General features: G+C 45.4%; 1 protein-coding gene across 1 annotated transcript in view; it reads left to right on the top strand.

Moving 5' to 3' along the window:
* Nucleotides 1-1,156: 1,156 nt before the first annotated feature.
* sptbn5 (spectrin beta, non-erythrocytic 5) overlaps nt 1,157-21,233 on the top strand; it is a 288,791-nt gene continuing 268,714 nt past the window's right edge. Inside the window, exons 1-3 of the mRNA XM_033026595.1 lie at nt 1,157-1,307; nt 19,350-19,517; nt 20,482-20,598. Of these exons, the coding sequence (XP_032882486.1) occupies nt 1,197-1,307; nt 19,350-19,517; nt 20,482-20,598 (396 nt within the window). The 5' untranslated portion in view covers nt 1,157-1,196. The remainder of the gene's footprint in view (nt 1,308-19,349; nt 19,518-20,481; nt 20,599-21,233) is intronic.

The raw sequence follows: 21,233 nt of genomic DNA, 5'->3' as shown, positions 1-21,233 counted from the left end.
TTAAATGTTTGGACCTCTCTTGGAGAGAGCAGAGGAATTGGGATCATTGGACCACTCTACCAATGATGGGCTGAATGGCCTTCCTTTAATTTAGTTTAGTTTAGAGATACAGCATGAAAACAGGCTGTTCGGCCACTGAGTACAAAGCTGACCATTGATCAACGTCGCCTATTTCCTTTGCTCCGTAGATGCTGCCTCACCCGCTGAGTTTCTCCAGCTTTTTTGTCTACCTTCGATTTTTCCAGCATCTGAAGTTCTTTCTGAAACAACCCATTCACACTAGATCTGTTATCCCACTCTCTCATCCCACTGCCTACAAATTAGGAATATTTAAATGAGGCCAACTAACCTACAAACCCCCACATCTTCGTGATGTTTAAGGAAACCGGAGCACCCGGAGGAAACCCACGTGGTCACAGAGAGAATTTGCAAGCTCCACATAGGCAGCGCCCGAAGTTAGGATGGAACCCGGGTTTCTGGCGCTGTGAGGCACTGCGCCACCGTGCGGTTCATCTGTTAGTCTCTTTTCTATCTTTACTTCACTGAGAATCTTTCAATGAGTTGGCATCATTTGTGGAATTATTTATTGTCCTTGCACAGTGGCAGTTCAGTTGCTGCCTTGCAGCGCCAGAGGCACAGGTTCATTCCTCACCTCGGCTGCTGTCCGTACGGAGTTTAAAACTTTCTTCTTGTGACCATGTGGGTTTTCGCCGGGTGCTCCGGTTTCCTCCCGCAAAGACGTGCAGGTTTGTGGGTTAATTGGCTTCTGTAAATTGTCCCTAGTGTGTGTGGGATAGAACTAGTGTACGGGGTGATTGTTGGTCAGTGCGGACTCGATGGGCCGAAGGTCCTGTTTCCAAGCTGTATCTGTAAACTAAACTGAACTAAATTAAAAAGTTGTTGTGGCCCTTTGCAAATGTTGCATATTTTCAATTAAATGAAAATATCCATCATTTGAAGAAACTGCTAACAAAAGCCGTTACTCTTCTTGTCACTGGTTCCTCCTCCTCCACCTCCTCCTCTCTCTGGGAGTTTAACAGACATAAGTATAGAGTAACTACAATGAACAAAGGCCAATAATTCCCAGTGGCAGGCTGAATATGTACTTGTGAAATGCGTTACTGTTCACTATTGAAGTTGCTTGCAGCAATGTAACTGTCCTTTTACTGTGCCTAGTCTAAAACCCCAGGGCCAGGATGGATGAGGAGTTTGAGAAAGGTCGCATCAAGGAGCTTCAGCAGCAACGGATGACTGTGCAGAAAAAAACTTTCACCAATTGGATAAACCAGATATTTTCCAAAAACCAGGTAAGCCTGCAAACTTTGGGGTGAAGAAGTACTGTAATGGCTCACTATTTTTTTTATGTGTGCAGTAATTATACAGAACTGGTATGGCATGGCATGTCAACTTTTTGTATTCTCCAAATGGAGAGAACTGGGAAAAGCTGCAGGATAAGGAGGGAAAAGAAAGGACGGAGCCACAGTTATTTTTCCTTTTCATAAATGAGGAGCAACCACTTAAGCCTACTTGGGTATTCTTAGCTTGAAAGGTGTAAGATGCTTTGTGTAATGTGTTTAGAGTGACAGACAACTGAGTGAAAGGCTTAGATAGAGTGGATGGGGAGAGGATGTTTCCACTAGTGGGAGAGTCCAGGACCAGAGGCCATAGCCTCAGAATTAAAGGACGTTCCTTTAGGAAGGAGATGAGGAAGAATTTCTTTAGTCAGAGGGTGGTGAATCTGTGGAATTCTTTGCTACAGAAGACTGTGGAGGCGAAGTCAGTGGACATATTTAAGGCAGAGATAGATAGATTCTTGATTAGTACGGGTGTCAGAGGTTACGGGGGGAAGGCAGGAGAATGGGGTTATAAGGGAGAGATAGATTAGCCATGATTTGAGAATTAAGCAACAAAGGATTAGGGGTAACACGAGGGGGAACTTCTTTACTCAGAGAGTGGTAGTTGTGTGGAATGAGCTTCCAGTGGAAGTGGTGGAGGCAGGTTCGATTTTATCATTTAAAAATAAATTGGATAAGTATATGGACAGGAAAGGAATGGAGGGTTATGGTCTGAGTGCAGGTAGATGGGACTTGGTGAGAGTTAGTGTTCGGCATGAACTAGAAGGGCCGAGATGGCCTGTTTCCGTGCTGTAATTGTTATATGGTTATATGGTTAAATGATTGAATGGCGGAGTAGACTTGTTGGGCTGAATGGCCCAATTCTCCTCCTATCACTAATGATCTTATGAACTCACGTGGTAAATGTAGCACTTCTTTAGGTTCGTTATTTTAACATGAGCAGTGTCTGTTTGCTGAAGAAGGTAAAGTACATTGAATCGAGTGTGGATTTGGAGGGAGGAAGCAAAGTGGAGTAGAGGCCTAGAGTGATTTGTATTTTTAATAAATGTGGGCACAAAATGCAGGAGTGAAAATCTGATATTAACTTGCTGTAAACTTTTTCAGGCCACAGTTCAAGAAGTTTGTGCTCCTGGGTGGTCCATCACAGTAGTTATACTTATAGTTGGAAGTCATGACATTTTCTAAAAACAAAGAGGGATTTGATATTGAATTGAGTTATGGTGAAATCTCTTTGTTCAGGAGATGGTGGAATTCATTGGGAATGGTCAAGTCAGAGACCTTTGTAAATCCTAAAGGGCCAGTCCCACTTTCATGACTTAATTCAAAACCTCTGCCGAGTTTAAAGGAGCTAAAAAAAAAATCAAGATCGTGGTATTCTACAAACTCCTACGACCTTCCACGACCATGTTCACGAACTCCTACGAGTATGTCTACGAATTCCCACGACTATTTCGATGCATCCTTACGAGTAAAAAGTTGCAATTTCTTTCACCCCGACCATTTTTTTACTCGTGGACATTTTTTATCGGGCTGGAAAAAACGTCTCGACTTACCTGATGCCATGAGTACCTACCGTTTGTTTAACGAGCCGCTACGATATATTTACGAACTCCTACGACCTCCTATGGACTTGTTACGAACATTCTGCAAGTTTGAATCGAGAAAACTCGGCAGAATTCCTGAATTACCTCGTGAAAGCGGGACAGGCCCTTAAGGAAGATTAGATTTATCTTTCAAATAGTGAATGTGCTTTCTTCACCAGAGGAATTTGTTTTAAATCAGTATATCATTTGGTAACATGGACACAATTATTATTTACGTGCTTTAAACTTCCACCTGGGTGTCCCCAAAGTGCTTTCAGCGAGTTAGTCTGAATACTTAAGGAGCTTTGATGCTTTGATGCGCCATGCGTCATTCTCTCCATGCTTCCATTCATCATGTAAAAAATGATTTATGTTATCTTACGGTCAACTTGACACAATTCTTACCATCTCGAATCATCCTACCCTACGCTTCAAATCAATGTATGCTAACCTGTTAGCTGCCACCAACCCGTTAGCTGCCACCAACCCAGGCATCTGTTAGATTGTATGATTTATAACAAATGCTGAAAGGTTGGTATGTCCTCTGATCAAGGAGCAACAGAACACCTTTCCTCTGATGTTTAAGAAGGAAGTGCAGATGCTGGAAAATCGAAGGTAGACAAAAATGCTGGAGAAACTAAGCGGGTGCAGCAGCATCTATGGAGCAGAAGAAATAGGCAGTTTCAGGCCGAAACCCTTCTTCAGACTGATGTGAGGGTGGGGGGGGGGGGGGAAGAAGAAAGGAAGAGGAGGAGCCAGAGGGCTGAGGGAGAGCTGAGAAGGGGAGGAGACAGTGAGGACTACCTGAAATTAGAGAAGTCAATGTTCATACCGCTGGGGTGTAAACTACCCAAGTGAAATATGAGGTGCTGTTCCTCCAGGACAGAAAGGTCAGATTGGGAATGGGAGGGGGAGTTAAAGTGCTGAGCAACCGGGAGATCAGGTAGGTTAAGGCGGACTGAGCGGAGATGTTCAACGAAACGATCGCTGGGCCTGCGCTTGGTCTCACCGATGTAGAGAAGTTGACAACTGGAACAGCGGATACAGTAGATAAGGTTGGAGGAGGTGCAAGTGAACCTCTGCCTCACCTGGAAAGACTGTTTGGGTCCTTGGATGGAGTCGAGGTGGGATGTAAAGGGACAGGTGTTGCATCTCCTGCGGTTGCAGGGGAAGGTACCTGAGGAGGGGGTGGTTTGGGTGGGAAGGGACGAGTTGACCAGGGAGTTTCAGAGGGAACGGTCTCTGTGGAAAACAGAAAAGGGTGGAGATGGGAAGATGTGGCCAGTAGTGGGTTCCCGCTGGAGGTGGCGGAAATGTTGGACGATTATGTGTTGTATGCGACGGCTGATGAGGTGGAAGGTGAGGACAAGGAGGACTCTGTCCTTGTTACGAATGGGGGGAGGGGGAGCAAGAGTTGAGCTGCGGGATATCGAGGAGATCGAGGTGTCTGAGAGTTGTCGCCTGGCCTCAGTCTGGTAGAGGTCAGCACGCCAGACAACCACGGCACCTCCCTTGTCGGCGGGTTTGGTTATCGAGTCGAGGTAGCTGCAGAGTGAGCGGAGGGCTGTATGTTCAGGGGGGGAGAGGTTAGAGTAAGTAAGGGGAGCGGAAAAGTTGAGGCGGTTGGATATAAAAAAGTCTAAAGAAGGTGTAGGACCATCCGGGGGAGTCCAAGAGAAGGGGGTACGTTGGAGACGGGAGAAGGGGTCATCACTGGGTGGTGAGGACTCCTTCTCATGGAGAAAGGGCCCGGAGACAGAAACAACGGAAGAAGAGGTCTACAATGTGGCGGACCCGGGACTCGTTGAGGTGGGGACGGAGGGGAACAAAAGTGAGGCCTCTGCTGAGGACAGACCGTACCATATCAGAAAGGGGGAGGTCTGAGGGGATGGTGAACACACGGCAAGGGTGTGGGTTAGGGTCGGAGGAAGGCGGTAGATGGAGTAGATGGAGGCTGAGGCGATGTCTGGTGGGGGGGGATAGTGGGTTTTCAGGAGGAGGTGTTGCATCTCCTGTGGTTGCAGGGGAAGGTACCTGAGGATATCTATAAGGTAAAAGGGGAAGAACCAGTGAAACCCCCACTGATGTACCCTGATAGGAGGGGGGGGGGGGGAAGCAATAGGACCCAGCAGAGTCAGACCATGTGGTGTGGTATCGTGGAGACGGTGGGCCTGGAGGATGGCTGAAAAAATCATTGGGACTTCTCTTCCTTCAATCCGGCACATTACGTGCAAACGTTGCTTGTCCAAGGCCAACAGCATTATAAAAGATCCCACACATCTCCATCATGGACTGTTCACTCTGCTGCCCTCGGGCAAAAGGTATCGCTGTATAAGGAGCAGAGCAGCTAGGTTTTGCAACAGCTTCCTCCCTCGAGCCATCAGACTCTTGAATTCCATATAATGTGCCGCCACTATTATCTATTTTGTCTATTTTATCTTTTTATCTATATCTTTTTATCCATTTTATCCGTTTGTTGTTTTATGTTGCACGGTGAGCCAGATGCCACAACATTTCGTTCAGGCTTGCATTTGTTGGTGTATTTTTGAATGACAATAAAGTCCTGGATTGATTGATTGATTGGTGCTGAGCCTGGGACTCAAGTAAGACGATGACTGCGGGCCGCTGGTGGTCGGTGGAGAAGCGAGGGTCGGCGGAGTCGCTGGTAGAGGCTGGCGGGGGACTGTAGCCCGGGTCAGCAGACGAAGCGTCGGTGGTCCCTGTCAGCCGATGGCTGGGGTGGCAGTGAAGGCCGTCGTGAGCGGTGGCTTCGGGGAGGCGGTGAAGGTCGGCAGTCCTGGGGAGGTGGTGGGAGGCGGAGGCAGCGGCGGTTGTGGCCCCGGGGAGGCGGTGAAGGTTGACGATGGCGGCATCTTGGTGGTCTGGGCCTGGGATGGGCCGGGAAGTCGAGAAGCGGTGAAGGTCGGCGATGGCGGCATCTTGGGTGGTCTGGGCCTGGGATGGGCCGGGAAGGCGGTGAGTGTTGTTGCTGCTCCTCGTTGCGGCAATGGCGTGGCGGGTCGGCCTCGTGGTGTTCGGGCAGGCGGCGCGGTGGGCCTGCTGGCGGGCGGTCGAGTCGAGGAGTGTCGGTGTCGGTAAGAGACCACATCTTGAACAACGGATACAGTAGATGACTACAGTGGTTGGGATGATAGATTGTGCAAGTAGGGGATTAGACAATCCGATCGACTAGTGCATGTTGTGAAAGATTGGCTCCTGATGACAAAGTTATAGTATGTGTGAGGTAAAAGGAAGTTTCAAACTGAGATGATATAAGATTATATGCATGAACTATGGCACTCTAGATTTATACAATACTACTCTTGTTCCATAAAAGTGGCATTAACAATACTAAATGATAGATTTATATCCACTTCAACACAGTCAGCATGCATTACAGCTGATAAAACAATATAATTTTACAATATCCCAGAAATGTACATACCTTTGGAATGATACTGGAGTATCATGTACCTGGTGATTCCTATACTAAGGGGGAATGTGTAAGGGACATTGCTGAAATAGTCGGAGAGTCGTAAAGTGAAACAGCATGAAAACAGCCCTTTCGGCCCGACGCATCCATGCTGACCAAAGTGCCTCATCTCAGCTGGTCTCATTTGCTGCCGTTTGGTCCATATCGCTCCACACCTTTCCTATCCCTGTACCTATCAGTGTATTTTACATGTTGTTATAGTCCCTACCTCAACTACCTCCACTGGCAGTTCTTTCTATATGCCCACCACTTTCCGTGTGAAAATATGTTCTTTATCCCTCTCATGTTAAACCTGTGTCCTCTGGTTCTTGATTCCCCTACTCTGGGTAAGAGACTCTGTTGCACCCTATCTATTTCCCTCATGCTGTTATACACCTCTATAAGATCGCTCTTCAGCCTCCTGCGCTCCCTGGAATAAAGTCCTAGCCTGTCCAATCTTTTCCTCCAGCTCAGGTACTCGTGTCCTGGCAACATCCTTCAGATGCAAATCTTCTCTGCACTCTTATTGTTGCACTCAACATCCAGCTTAATGCCATCCTTCCGATAGCAGGGGGTGAGCAAAACTGAACACGTTACTCCAAATGAGGCCTCACCAATGTATTGTGCCACTATAAAATAACGTCTCAGCTTCTATATTTAAAGCCCTGTCCCACTGTACGAGTTCATTCAAGAGTTCTCCGAGTTTGCCCTGATTCGAACTCGGAGATTTACGGTAATGGCCGCTCGTCGGTACTCGGGGCTCTCGTGGACATTTTTCAACATGTTGAAAAATCTTCATGAGTTTTCCCAAGCTTACCTGCCGTTAGCGAGTCTTCCCCAGTACCTGCCGTTAGCGTTACGAGCCGCTAAGAGATGTCCCCGAGCTCCGACGTACCCGCTACGTACATTCTACGTGCTTGCCACGAGTTTGATTTTTTTTAAAACTCGGGAGAGCTCTTGAAGGAACTCGTACAGTGGGACAGGGCTATTAGTGGCCTTACTGATGGAGACCAATATACCAGAAGTCTTCATTAATACCCTATCTACTTTCAGGAATCTCTATACCTGTATTCCTAGATCCCTCTGCTACAATAGTTACCCTACCACTGATGTGAGGCTCGCCGACTTATGCCCCTGTCCCACTTAGGCAATCTTTTAAGCGACTGCTGGCGACTAGACTGTCGCCACATGGTTGCCGGGGTGTCGCCTGTATGGTCGTGAGTAGTCTCCTCAGTCGCCAAAGAGTCGTAGCGTCTTTCTGGTCGCCGCTGGATTTCGAAATGTTCAAAAATTTTCTGCAACAGTTGGCGACAGTGGGCTTGACGCCAATGAGCGTGGCTTGTCTTCTCTTGACGTAGGTGCTGTCGTAGGTTGTCGCCAGGTGATGTAGGTTGTCGCCGGTGCTGACTTCGGTGAATTCCATTGGCGACTACCAACGTCGACCTACGTCAACCGGCGACAGGTACCGGCGACTGAATTGTCTTACCTTGTCGTAGCCTGTCGCGGGTGGATGTAGGTTGTCGTAGGTGTGGTCGTAGGCGAACGTCTTAATGGGTCGCCGGTTGTCGGTAGATTGCCGTTGCTTGTCGTCGACTAGGTGGTAGGTTGTTGTAGGCATTGTCGTAGACATTGTCATGAGGAGTCTAGTCGCTGGTTTTTCGGTGACCTGCTACGACTATGACAGTGACAGTGGCCACTCTCCCAGTTCTCGGGGATCTCACCTTTTCTGCTGGAGGAGCAAGAAAGATCCTCGTCAAAGCTCCCACAATCTCCTCTCTTGCCCAGGAAACTTATCCACCTTAATGTTCTTCAAGAGTCTCAGCACCACCTCCTGCATTATCTCAAACTGCGCCAGTATATTTGTATTCCCCACACTGATCTCACTGTCCTCAAACTCCTTCTCCTCGTTGAATATAGATGCAAAGTACTCGTTTAAAACTTCACCTACATCCTCCGATTCTAATCATAGATAAGGGCCTGTCTCACTTGTACGAACTAATTGCCGACCTCTGCCGAGTTTGCCCTTGACTCATACTCGCAGCATGGTCACCACGAGGTCGTGGGAGGTCTTCGTTAACTCTTCCTCATGCTCGTGAGTGGTCTGCGCGTACTCGTGGCCTCAAGTAGGTCACGCCGTTTTTTTCAACCTGCTAACAAAATGTCCACGAGTAAAAAAAGGTCGGCATAGGTCGGCCAAGTGGGACAAGGGCTATACCTTCCTTTATCCTTGAGTGGTCCTAACATCATCCTCTTGTTTATAACATACATATATAAAGCCTAGGGATCTTTAACCTGACTCACCATTGACATTTCATGGCCCCTTTTGGCCCTTCTAATCTTCCTTTTTCTTCCTGACCAAGTTTACAACCTCCTTAATAATCCACAGTTCCCTTAACTTGCTGTCCTTATCTCTCTCCTTACTGGAACATGCTGATCTGCACTTTGATCAACTAATCTTTAAATAACTCCAACATGTCAGCTCTGAATTTACCCAATAACAACTGCTCCCAATCTACCCTCCCTCGCTCATGCCTAATGACATTGTTATCTGCCTTGCCCTAATTAAGTACCTTCCCCCAACATCCAGACCAATCCCCATTCAAAACATAGAAACATAGAAAATAGGTGCAGGAGTAGGCCATTCGGCCCTTCGAGCCTGCACCACCATTCAATATGATCATGGCTGATCATCCAACTCAGTATCCTGTACCTGCTTTCTCTCCATACCCCCTGATCCCTTTAGCTACAAGGGCCACATCTAACTCCCTCTTAAATATAGCCAATTAACTGGCCTCAACTACATTCTGTGGCAGAGAATTCCACAGATTCACCACTCTCTGTGTAAAAAATGTTTTTCTCATCTCAGTCCTAAAAGATTTCCCCTTTATCCTTAAGCTGTGACCCCTTGTTCTGGACTTCCCCAACATAGGGAACAATCTTCCTGCATCTAACCTGTCCAACCCCTTAAGAATTTTGTAAGTTTCTATAAGATCCCCCCTCAATCTTCTAAATTCTAGCGAGTACAAGCCGAGTCTATCCAGTCTTTCTTCATATGAAAGTCCTGACATCCCAGGAATCAGTCTGGTGAGCCTTCTCTGTACTCCCTCTATGGCAAGAATGTCCTTCCTCAGATTAGGAGACCAAAACTGTACGCAATACTCCAGGTGTGGTCTCACCAAGACCCTGTACAACTGCAGTAGAACCTCCCTGCTCCTATACTCAAATCCTTTTGCTATGAATGCTAACATACCATTCGCTTTCTTCACTGCCTGCTGCACCTGCATGCCTACTTTCAATGACTGGTGTACCATGACACCCAGGTCTCGTTGCATCTCCCCTTTTCCTAATCGGCCTACCATTCAGGTAATAGTCTACTTTCCTGTTTTTGCCACCAAAGTGGATAACCTCACATTTATCCACATTATACTGCATCTGCCATGCATTTGCCCACTCACCCAGCCTATCCAAGTCACCTTGCAGCCTCCTAGCATCCTCCTCACAGCTAACACTGCCCCCCAGCTTCGTGTCATCCGCAAACTTGGAGATGTTGCATTCAATTCCCTCGTCCAAATCATTAATATATATTGTAAACTAGACCAAGTGCAGACCCGTTGGGTCTGTTCCCCCAAAGTGAGGTTGTGGGGGGAGGCGGCATGCAGCGTCACACACACTAACTACCCCCCCCCTCCCCCGCACTCACGCTAATTACCCCCCTTGATATTATATTAATATTATTAATTTGCTCCTTTTACCTCATAACCACCCATCTACTGACGCATAGCCCCCAACTTGCAGTCACATCTAGAGAGAGGGGAGGGGGGGGTATAGAGTGAGGGCAGAGAGAGAAGGGTCAGAGACAGAGAGAGGGGCGAGAGGGAGAGGGGGGTGGCGAGGAGGAGAAGAGGGAGGGTGGGTGAGAGGGGAAAGGTGGGGGTGGAGGGGAGGAGAGAGAGACGGGTGAGAGTGAGGGGGAGAGAGGGGGGTGAGGGAGGGGGGAGAGGGGAAGGGGAGAGGTGAGGCGAGGGGGAGAGGGGAGAGGAGAGGGAGGGGGAGAGGGGAGGGGGGGGGGAGAGGAGAGGGGGGGGGGGAGAGGAGAGGGGGGGGAGAGGAGAGGGGGGGAGGAGAGAGGAGAGGGGGGGGGGAGGAGAGGGGGGGGAGAGGAGAGGGGGGGGAGAGGAGAGGAGAGGGGGGGAGAGGAGAGGAGAGGGGGGGGAGAGGGGAGGGAGGGGGGGGGAGAGGGGAGAGGGGGGAGGAGAGGGGGGGGAGAGGAGAGGGGGGGGGGGAGAGGAGAGGAGGGGGGGGGAGAGGAGAGGGGGGGGGGGTGAGAGAGGTGGGGATGAGGAGAGGTGGGGGATGAGGAAGAGAGGGGGGAGAGGAGAGGGGAGAGGAGAGGGGGGGAGGAGGAGAGGATGAGAGGGGGGAGAGGAGAGGAGAGAGGGGGGGGGGGAGGAGAGTGCCTTTTTATCCAACCCAAACAACCATTTGCAGGCAGTGACTTTTTTACTTTAACCATATTTCATTTTCAAACCACATTAAGGGTACTTACTCACAGTTGTGTGGACATGTGTTCAGTGTTTTTCACAGCTCAGAGAAACGTGACCCTCTGCCTTCCTCCAGCTTGCAGACTAATTGAGGCACACCACTTCCTGGTTTTATAGTTCATCCCCCCTGCCGCCAGCGGGGGCAGCAGAGAGAATGGGGAATTTTGTAAAATCATTAATATCTCTGTCATTTTTCATCGACTGGAAAAATCCTCGGCACACATACGGCGGAGGGGGGATCTGAGCGAGGTGGCCAAAAATGACAGCTGTAGGTGGCGGCGTTCTCGGAAATCGCAGCACAGATCGCCAAAACCGGTCAAGAACAGACTTTTAGTAATATAGATAGATAGATAGATAGATAGATAGATAGATAGATAGATAGATAGATAGATAGATAGATAGATAGATAGATAGATAGATAGATAGATAGATAGATAGATAGATAGATAGATAGATAGATAGATAGATAGATAGATAGATAGATAGATAGATAGATAGAGTCCAGCAGCATCGCTGGAGAACTTGGCTAGGTGAGGTTTCGGGTCGAGACTTTGACCTGCTGGGTTACACAAGCAGTTATTGTCTTTTTGTCTGTTAGCTAGCATCTGCAGTTCTTAGTTTTTACATTAAAACCAATGGAGTTGTGGTCACTATCTCCAAATTGCTCTTCCAATGTAACACCAGTCACGTGGCCAGGTTTGGTTCTCAATATAATGTCAAATATGGACCCTCCTAGAGTTGGACTATCCACATATTGTTCAAGGAAACCTCCCTGGATACACATTAGCCTGGATGCACATTAGCTGCCTCCTTGTGGCAGTGCTTCCTGTTGATCTCCAAGATGTTGGGAGATCCCAACGGGCCACGAGGCAGAAGGTTGCTTCCTGACAGGCCGCGACCTGGCTCGCTGCCATGGCAATGAGAACCAGCCTGGAGAGGTTGCCGCCGGGCCCGGCCCGGCCTCTGCTCACCCCGAGGAGGGAGTCGGACACAGGGCCGGTAAAGCGGGGCACCAGTGTGAAGGAGTGCAGGGCTTCGACGGTGGAGAGGGCCGCAGGAGGCCTTGCAGCAGCTTGGAGCTCGGCCCAGTGGCCCGGTGAGCTGCGGCTGCATCCCAACTGCAGGCCCGGCTCACCCGGAGAGGGAAGGCTGCCGAACCTGGCCCCTGCTCACCCCGTGGATCGGGAATCAGAGAAGGGGTGGATGGAGACAATAGACAATACGTGCAGGAGTAGGCCATTCGGCCCTTCGAGTCAGCACCGCCATTCACTGTGATCATGGCTGATCATCCCCAATCAGTACCCCGTTCCTGCCTTCTCCCCATATCCCTTCATTCTGCTATCTTTTAGAGATCTATCTAAGTCTCTCTTGAAAGCATCCAGAGAATTGGCCCCCACTGCCCTCTGAGGCAGTGAATTCCACAGATTCACAACTCTCTGTGTGAAAAAGTTTTTCCTCATCTCCGTTCTAAATGGCTTACCCCTTATTCTTAAACTGTGGCCCCTGGTTCTGGACTCCCCCAACATCGGGAACATGTTTCCTGCCTCTAGCGTGTCCAAAGCCTTAATAATCTTATATGTTTCAATAAGATTGCCTCTCATCCTTCTAAGTTCCAGAGTATACAAGCCCAGACGCTCCATTCTATCAACATACGACAGTCCCGCCATCCCGGGAATTAACCTGGTGAACCTACGCTGCACTTCCTCAATAACAAGAATGTCCTTCCTCAAATTTAGAGACCAAAACGGCACACAATACTCCAGATGTGGTCTCACTAGAGCCCTGTACAACTGCAGAAGGACGTTAGACAAAGGGCCCGGTGAGAGGAACCAGGAGCCTTCTGCACCCTCGAAGTCAGCTATGGGAGGTACTCCCTGGGGAACAAGGGCTGAAGAAAGCTAGGCGAGGAGAGAGACGACCGGAATGGAGGCGATGGCTGCAGTGGGTCTTTTTAGCCAGACTTTAGTATATTATCACGTGTACCGAGGTAGAATGGAAATTGCGTGCTATCCAGTCAGCAGAAAGGCAATACATGATTACAATCGAACCGTTTACGGTGTATAGATACATGATAAGGGAATGACGTTTAGTGCAAGGTAAAGCCAGCAAAGTTCAATCAAGGATAGTCCGAGGATCACCAATGAGGTAGATAGTAGTCCAGGACTGCTCTCTGGTTGTGGTGGGATAATTCAGTACCCCGATAACAGATGGGAAGAAACAGTTCCTGAATCTGGAGGTGTAAAATGAAGCCATAATTGGACCTCGTGAACTTCGACTCAGTGGGCTGTTCTGTGCATACTATACTGACCATGGTGATTGTGCCTATGTACTGGGACAGTCTAGCTGAGCGGTATGCAAAATAAAAAATTCACCCCATTGAAACCATTGAGTGCCATATCCGTGATGGGCTGGGCAATGTCCACCACTTTCTGCAGCCTTCTTCATTATTGAGTGTTTGTATTTCTGAACCAGGCTGGGATGCAATCAGTCAGTATGCTCCCTATCATACACCTATAGATGTTTGATGACGGATTCAGTAATGTAGACACCTCTGAGGAAACCTCTATAGAATAAGGAGGGGAATCGCATTGAAACGTACACTAGTGGGAGAGTCTAGGACTAGAGGTCATGGCCTCAGATTTAAAGGACGTTGTTTTAGGAAGGAGATGAGGAGGAATTTCTTTAGTCTGAGGTTGGTGAATCTGTGAAATTATTTGCCACAGAAGACTGCGGAGGCCAAGTCAATGGATATTTTCAAGGCAGAAATAGATAGGTTCTTGATTAGTACGGGTGTCATATGTTATGAGGAGAAGGCAGGGGAATGGGGTTAAGAGGAGAGATAGATCAGCCATGGTTGAATCGTGCTCGGGCCGAGACAAATCTGCCCAGTATCCCAACAATAATTATTAGTCAATTAATACCATTCCACCGGGTGGCGCTGTCATTGATGGCAGCCACACCAACGGTCTGTCTGTCTTTTTGTCTTTTTGTTATTTTTAGTGTGTTTTAAAAGTATGTGTTAATGTTCTCTGGTTTGTTTTATGCGAGGGGTGGGAGGGGCAGGGGGTCGGGTGAAACTTTTGTTCAATCTCTTACCTTACCGGAGTTGCGATTGTTTTCCGGATCGTATCTCCGGTCGTGTCTCTGCGGCCTAACGTCATGGAGCTGGAGGCCTTGTTCGAGACTGACTTTGAGCCCCACCGCGGGGGCGTGGACTCACCATCGGAGCCGATCCCTTGCCTGGGATCGATGCTCCAACTGCGGCCTGCGGATTTCACCATCAAGGAGCTCGCAGTCTCGGGTAGAGGCTGATGTCGGGAAGCTCCAGTCGCAGAAGGTTCGACCGGTCCTGACCCGGGGTCAGATTGCCCAGCGTGGGGGAGCTGACATTCCCCCGAGCGCCCGACCGCCGGCTACGGGAGCCGAGACCGTCCCATCAACGGAAGGCTCAAGGCCCCTGAACGCAGGAGAACAAAGAAGGGAAGAGATTTTTTTTTCACCTTCCATCACAGTGATAATGTGGAGGAGTCACTGTGGTGGATGTTCATGTTAAAATGTATTTTGTGTGTCTTGTTGCTTTTTATTAGTATGACTGTATGGCAAATCAAATTCCTCGTATGTTGTAAAACATACTTGGCTAATAAAGTATGATTATGATTATGATTAAATGCTAATTTATCTCATTATTGTTTGTAGTTTCTTTAAGGTAAGATATTGCCTGTCACATTTGCCTATAGTGTGGCAGTAATTGTTTAAAATCTTTATTGCCTGAAAAATATGTTGAAGGTCCAATTACCATGGAAAAGCACCCCATTATAAATGCAAATTTCAGTTTTTAGCCATTAGCAACCGACCGTTAATTCCTAATTTTCAATCTTTGCTGAACAGTGAGCTCTGTGAGAGTTTGTCCTCCCTTTTGTCATGGGCTTCTATTCTGCAACGCTCGTTGTTTACATTGAACCTACCACATGATGGCCTGCTTGATATAGTTCTATTCTTTTCTTCACTATATCATGCCTAAGGAATAATGCGCTTTGTTTTATGACGCTCGAGTCAAGCAGGGCTGAGGTGAGTCAAGGAAATGGGTGTGGAGTCCCCCAACAGGGATCTGACTCACTCTTGTAATGAGGAGAGAATCATAATTAGATGCGGAACCTGTGGCTGTAGCCGTGCCTCACTGCTCCACCTTTTAAAATTATCATTACGTGACTCCCTGCTGCAATGTAGAGGATGATCTTCTCACATGTCATATGGTGAATTATCTTTCTCAGTGGCTCATTTGTAGAGCTCGTGCCTTATGGTGTCCATCTGGACATGGGCATTCGCCATGTATTATTAGCCATGTAATGACCAGCTTGCCAACGCCCATTTTAAATTGCATGGAGATGCATGGCCATAACAAGTCAACCTCCATGGGACTGTCATATGAGGAAAGATTAAGCTTGTATTCACTGGAGTTTAGAAGGATGAGGGGGAATCTTATAGAAACATATAAAATTGTACCAAGATTATTCAATTTATACATGCAGGCTTATACCGAAAATAAACTACCAGAAACCCTAGCAGAAGCAACAATAACGCTTATACCAAAAAAAGATAAAGATTTAGATGAACCGGGTTCTTATAGAGCTATTTCACTTCTAAATACGGATCAGAAAATTTTAGCAAAGATTCTAGCTAGAAGACTAAATAATTATATTAACAATTTAATAAATACGGATCAAACGGGATTTATACCCAAAAGACAATCATTTAATAATTTGAGAAGGCTTTTCAATATAATGTACTCTCACAATGAGGACAATGAAGATTTTTCAGTTGTTACGCTGGATGCAGAGAAGGCATTTGATCAGGTAGAATGGCAGTATTTATACAAGGTACTCCAAAAATTTAATACGGGAGAGAATTTTATTAAAGGTACACAAAATTGCTGGGGAAACTCAGCGGGTGCAGCAGCATCTATGGAGCGAAGGAAATAGGCGACGTTTCGGGCCGAAACCCTTCTTCAGAAACCCTTCTTCAGAGAATTTTATTAGATGGGTTAAACTACTTTACGATAGACCTACGGCAAGAATATTAACTAACAATATGCTATCTCCAAAATTTTACTTATCAAGGGGTAATAGGCAAGGGTGTGCCTTATCACCATTGCTATTTGCCCTTATGATAGAACCGTTGGCCGAAAGATTAGAAATCACCCGAATATTCACGGATATAACACTAAGGACTCAAAGAATAAAATTTCATTATACGCTGATGATATCCTTTTATATATTACTAATACACAAACGAGTATTAACCTAATTAACCCACCTTATTAACACTAATTGAGCAATTCGGCTCTTTTTCAGGATATAGAATAAATTGGAATAAAAGCGAAATTATGTCTTTAAAACCACAGGAGACACTTACTAAAATTCCCCTTCAAAATTGCAACAGAAAAATTCAAGTATCTGGGTATTCAAATTACGAGAAGACACAAATCATTATTTAGTGCCAATTTTATGCCACTATTAAATAAACTGAATGATATGATTAAATTTTGGAAAACGCTCCCGCTCTCATTGATAGGTAGAATTAACGCTATAAAAATGACTTTCTTACCACAATTAATATATTTGTTTCAAGCGATCAAAATATATATTCCAAAATACTTTTTCAAAAAACTAGATTCTACTATCACTAATTTTATATGGGATTACAGAGCACACAGAATTCAACGAAAGCATTTGTGTAAACCTAAAGAAGTTGGGGGTTTATCATTACCTAACTTTATGTATTACTACTGGGCAGTGCATATTAAGAACATAATGTACTGGTTGGATAGTTCCACTCAGCAGTTGGAGTGGATAAGAATGGAGAAAGAGGAGTGCTATCCGAACGATATAGGAACGATCTTGCTCTCACCAATAAAATTGAATATAAGAAGAACCCATTTATTCACAATACAATAAGAATTTGGAAACAAATAAAAGTATCCTTGAAATTAAATAATCTATCAGTACTAACCCCACTATTGAACAACCCCGCATTCAAACCTTCTCTCATCGACAACACATATCAACAATGGGATAGACTGGGGATTAGGAAAGTTGGGGATATGTATGAATTGGGTATCATTATCATTTCAACATTTAAAATTTAAATTTAAACTGAAGGATAATCAATATTTTAAATATATACAGATATGTGACTTTATGAAGAAATATACACATAGATTTCAAACTATATTTTTAGACCCTTTAAAAGAAGCAATGAATATTAAGGCTGATTCACAAAAACTAATATCATACTTTTATAATAATATGTTAAATAGAGAATCACCCTCAACAGAAGCACTAAGAGAAGATTGGGAACATGAGCTAATGATAAAGATCTCGAAGGATAGATGGGAAAGGTATCTGATGAACACACATAATTGTTCTATTAACGCAAGACATAATTTAATTCAATTCAAATTATTACATAGACTATATTATTCAAATACGAGGTTGAATAAATTTTATCCAAACGTCTCTCCCAGATGCGATAAATGTTTGTTTCAAAACGCTAATATAACACATTCATTTGTAGGATGTACAAAGTTGAATAAATTTTGGAGCGATATATTTGATATATTTACAAAGCTTTTCAAGTCCACAATAGAACCTAAAACGGAATGGATTATATTTGGAATAATAGTAGAAGATACCAATTTAAATAAAGACCAAAACTTTTTTTTAATTATGGGTTAATAATTGGAAAGAAATTGATACTTAAATTTTGGAAAAATACAACCATACCAACTGTTAAAATGTGGATTAGGAATATGATGGACATAGCATGCCTTAAAGAAATGAGACTCCGACTAATAGATAAATATGACCAATTCTTAAGTAGTTGGTCTCCTTTCATCGACTTTTTGGAATCATGTGATGCAGCGGTACCATAAAGATTTCAGTTCATGCCGTGATTTCAGTTCATGCCGTGGATAGATCTACATCTCCGAATAAAGATTTGAAAATTTCTCTTTTAAGGGGCCTTATCTCCTAATTCTACTTTCCACTTTTTCTTTTTTTTATATACACACTTCACGTTTTTCTATTCTCTACCATCTATTTTTCCTCTTTTTCCCCTTTCTATTGTTTTCTTTTTCTTGTCTTGCTTACTTCCTTCTCAAAACATAAAACTAGAAGTTGTACATAGAATGGATTACGGTATGACATAGTTGGCACCTAAAATTAGGTTTCACTGTACTGTTTTGTACTGTATTAACTTCTAATAAAATAAACAAAAATTAAAATAAAAAGAAACATATAAAATTATAAAAGGACTGGTCAAGCTCAATGCAGGAAAAATGTTCCCAATGTTGGGCGAGTCCAGAACCAGGGGCCACAGTCCTAGAATAAAGGGGAGATAAACTCCCTCCTGCTCTCCTTCTTCACTTATTTCTTTTTTTTTCACTATTTTCTTTATCTGTTTTTCACTCACGCTCACTAGTCTATCCTTCACTAACCTCTTTTTCCTTTTTCTCCTTAAAAAAAAAAAAGGAAGTTGTACAGGGAATGTAATATGTTAACATAATTTTTGTACCACTGTATTGTACTTACTTCTAATAAATAAATAAATAAAAAATAAATGAAAAAATAATAAAGGGGAGGCCATTTAAGACTGAGGTGAGAAAAAACCTTTTCACCCAGAGAGTTGTGAATTTGTGGAATTCCCTGCCACAGAGGGCAGTGGAGGCCAAATCACTGGATAGATTTAAGAGAGAGTTAGATAGAGCTCTGGGGGCTAGTGGAATCAAGGGATATGGGCAGAAGGCAGGCACGGGTTATTGATATGGGAAGATCAGCCATGATCACAATGAATGATTCAATTGCACCGCCATTCAATGTGGTCATGGCTGATCATCCCCAATCAGTACCCCGTTCCTGCCTTCTCCCCATATCCCCTGACTCCGCTATCGTTAAGAGCCCTATCTGGCTCTCTCTTGAAAGTATCCAGCCAACCGGCCTCCACCGCCCTCTGAGGCAGAGAATTCCTCCGACTCACCACTATCTGTGAGAAAAAGTGTTTCCTCGTCTCTGCTCTAAATGGCTTACCCCTTATTCTTAAACTGTGGCCCCTGGTTCTGGACTCCCCCAACATCGGGAACATGTTTCCTGCCTCTAGCGTGTCCAAACCCTTCATAATCTTATATGTTTCAACACGATCCTCTCTCACCCTTCTAAACTCCAGAGTGTACAAGCCCAGCCGCTCCATTCTCTCAGCAGGGATGACAATGTAATGTAAAATCTCTGATGTAATTTTGGGGGGAAATTACAGTGAATTGGTAATATTGGGTTTATATTAAATCGTTATGTATCTTATCTTTTTGGTTTTTGATTTAATATTGCTTTGTCTGTATTTGATCCAGGTGAAGTTTTTCGTTAATGATTTGTACATTGATCTGAAAGATGGAATCATCCTCATTTCTCTCCTGGAACTCATCTCGGGAGAGAAACTGAAGAGACCCAGCAGAGGTAGAATGAGAGTCCACTACCTGGAGAACAACAGCATTGCCATTACCTTTTTGAGAACCAAGGTAAACATATACTTTATGGAGGATGTGTAGGAAGGAACTGCAGATGCTGGTTTACACCGAAGATAGACACAAAAAGCTGGAGTAACTCAGCAGGAGAGGCAGCATCTCTGGAGAGAAGGAAAGGATGACGTTATGGGTCGAGACCCTTCTTCAGATTGTATCCCTCGTTGTCACCTTCCCCTCAGCTAACAATGAAACATTCTTCATTTTCTTTGATCACCATCCTCTTTAACCTGTATTTTCACACCTTACCCTTCCACATCTATATGTCTCCCTCTCCCCTGACTCTCAGTCTGAAGAAGGGTCTCGACCTGAAACGTCGCCCAGTCCTTCTCTCCACAGTTGCTGCCTGCCCTGTTGAGTTACTCCAGCATTTTGTGTCTATATACAATATTGAGTTAAGGTAAGAAAGTCGACTATGCCTCAGTTTACTTGTATAAAATCATATCAAATGAGGCAAAGCATTCAATTATTATTTCTCAGTGAATCCCTGAGACATAATGTTTCTAAAAGTCTTCCCCTCTACATGGTGTATGTATAGAGTCCTTAAGCTGTAGGGGTGTTGAGGAAAGTTGTAAAGGGCCTGTCCCACTTTCATGACCTAATTCACGCCCCGACCTACTTGATGCCACGAGTACCTACGACTAGCATTTCATCACGGCCTGCTACGACCTACCTACGACCTCCGACGACCTTGTGACGACCATGCTGCGAGTATGAGTCACGGGCAAACTCGGCAGAGGTCGTGAATTAGGTCGTGAAAGTGGGACAGGCCCTTAAGGGTCAAGATCATTTCCTGAAAGAGTGGTGTTAGAAATCTGTATCACAATAAGACACATGACTGATAAGTATATGGATTGAAAGGATGGGAAGTGCAATCATCTGAATGGATTTAACCGCTGGAATTGTTGCTGGGATGTTATTGACCCTGGTATTGAAACCATGTCGTCTCTCCTGTGTACAGATAAACGTGAGACTGATTGGACCTGAGAATGTTGTGGATGGTGACCGCACCCTGATCCTGGGTCTGATCTGGATGATTATTCTACGTTTCCAAATCGCCTCCATCACAGTTGAAGAAGTAAGGCAAAACTGTCCCACTTTCGTTTTAGTTTTGCTTGGTTTAGTTTAGAAACGGGCCCTTCGGCCCTCCGAGTCTGCACAGACCAGCGATCCCCGCACATTAACACTATCCTACACACACTAGGGACAACTATTTTCACATTTCTAACCAAGCCCATTCATCTTCAAACCTGTACGTCTTTGGAGTGTGGGAGGAAATCCTCCTGATTAATTTTACTGATTGTCGCCTTATTGTCACCTTCCCCTCATCCAACAGTGATCCATTCTACATTTCCTTGATCATCGTCTGCTTTGATCTGTCATTTTCACACCTTACCCTTCCATATCTCTAGTCTCCCTCCCCCCTGACGCTCAGCCTGAAGAAGGATCTCGACTCGAAACATCACACATTCCTTCTCTTTAGAGATGCTGTCCATGAATTACTCCATGATTGTGTGTTTATCTTCGGTGTAAACCAGCATCTGCAGTTCCTTCCTACACACCTCTTCAAATATTGGTGGCCACGTTCATATCATAGATTTAGTGATCCAATGATTGTTGTATCACTGAAGATGAAGATTTTAGGCAGGACTGTATGCCCTCAGTGTTGCACTGGTGGGCCAGTCTAGATGAAGTCCTGAGTTGACGCCTTAA

Source organism: Amblyraja radiata, chromosome 9 (assembly GCF_010909765.2).
Source record: "Amblyraja radiata isolate CabotCenter1 chromosome 9, sAmbRad1.1.pri, whole genome shotgun sequence".
Classification (NCBI taxonomy): Eukaryota; Metazoa; Chordata; class Chondrichthyes; order Rajiformes; family Rajidae; genus Amblyraja; species Amblyraja radiata.
This window is presented reverse-complemented; position numbering and strand designations above follow the sequence as displayed.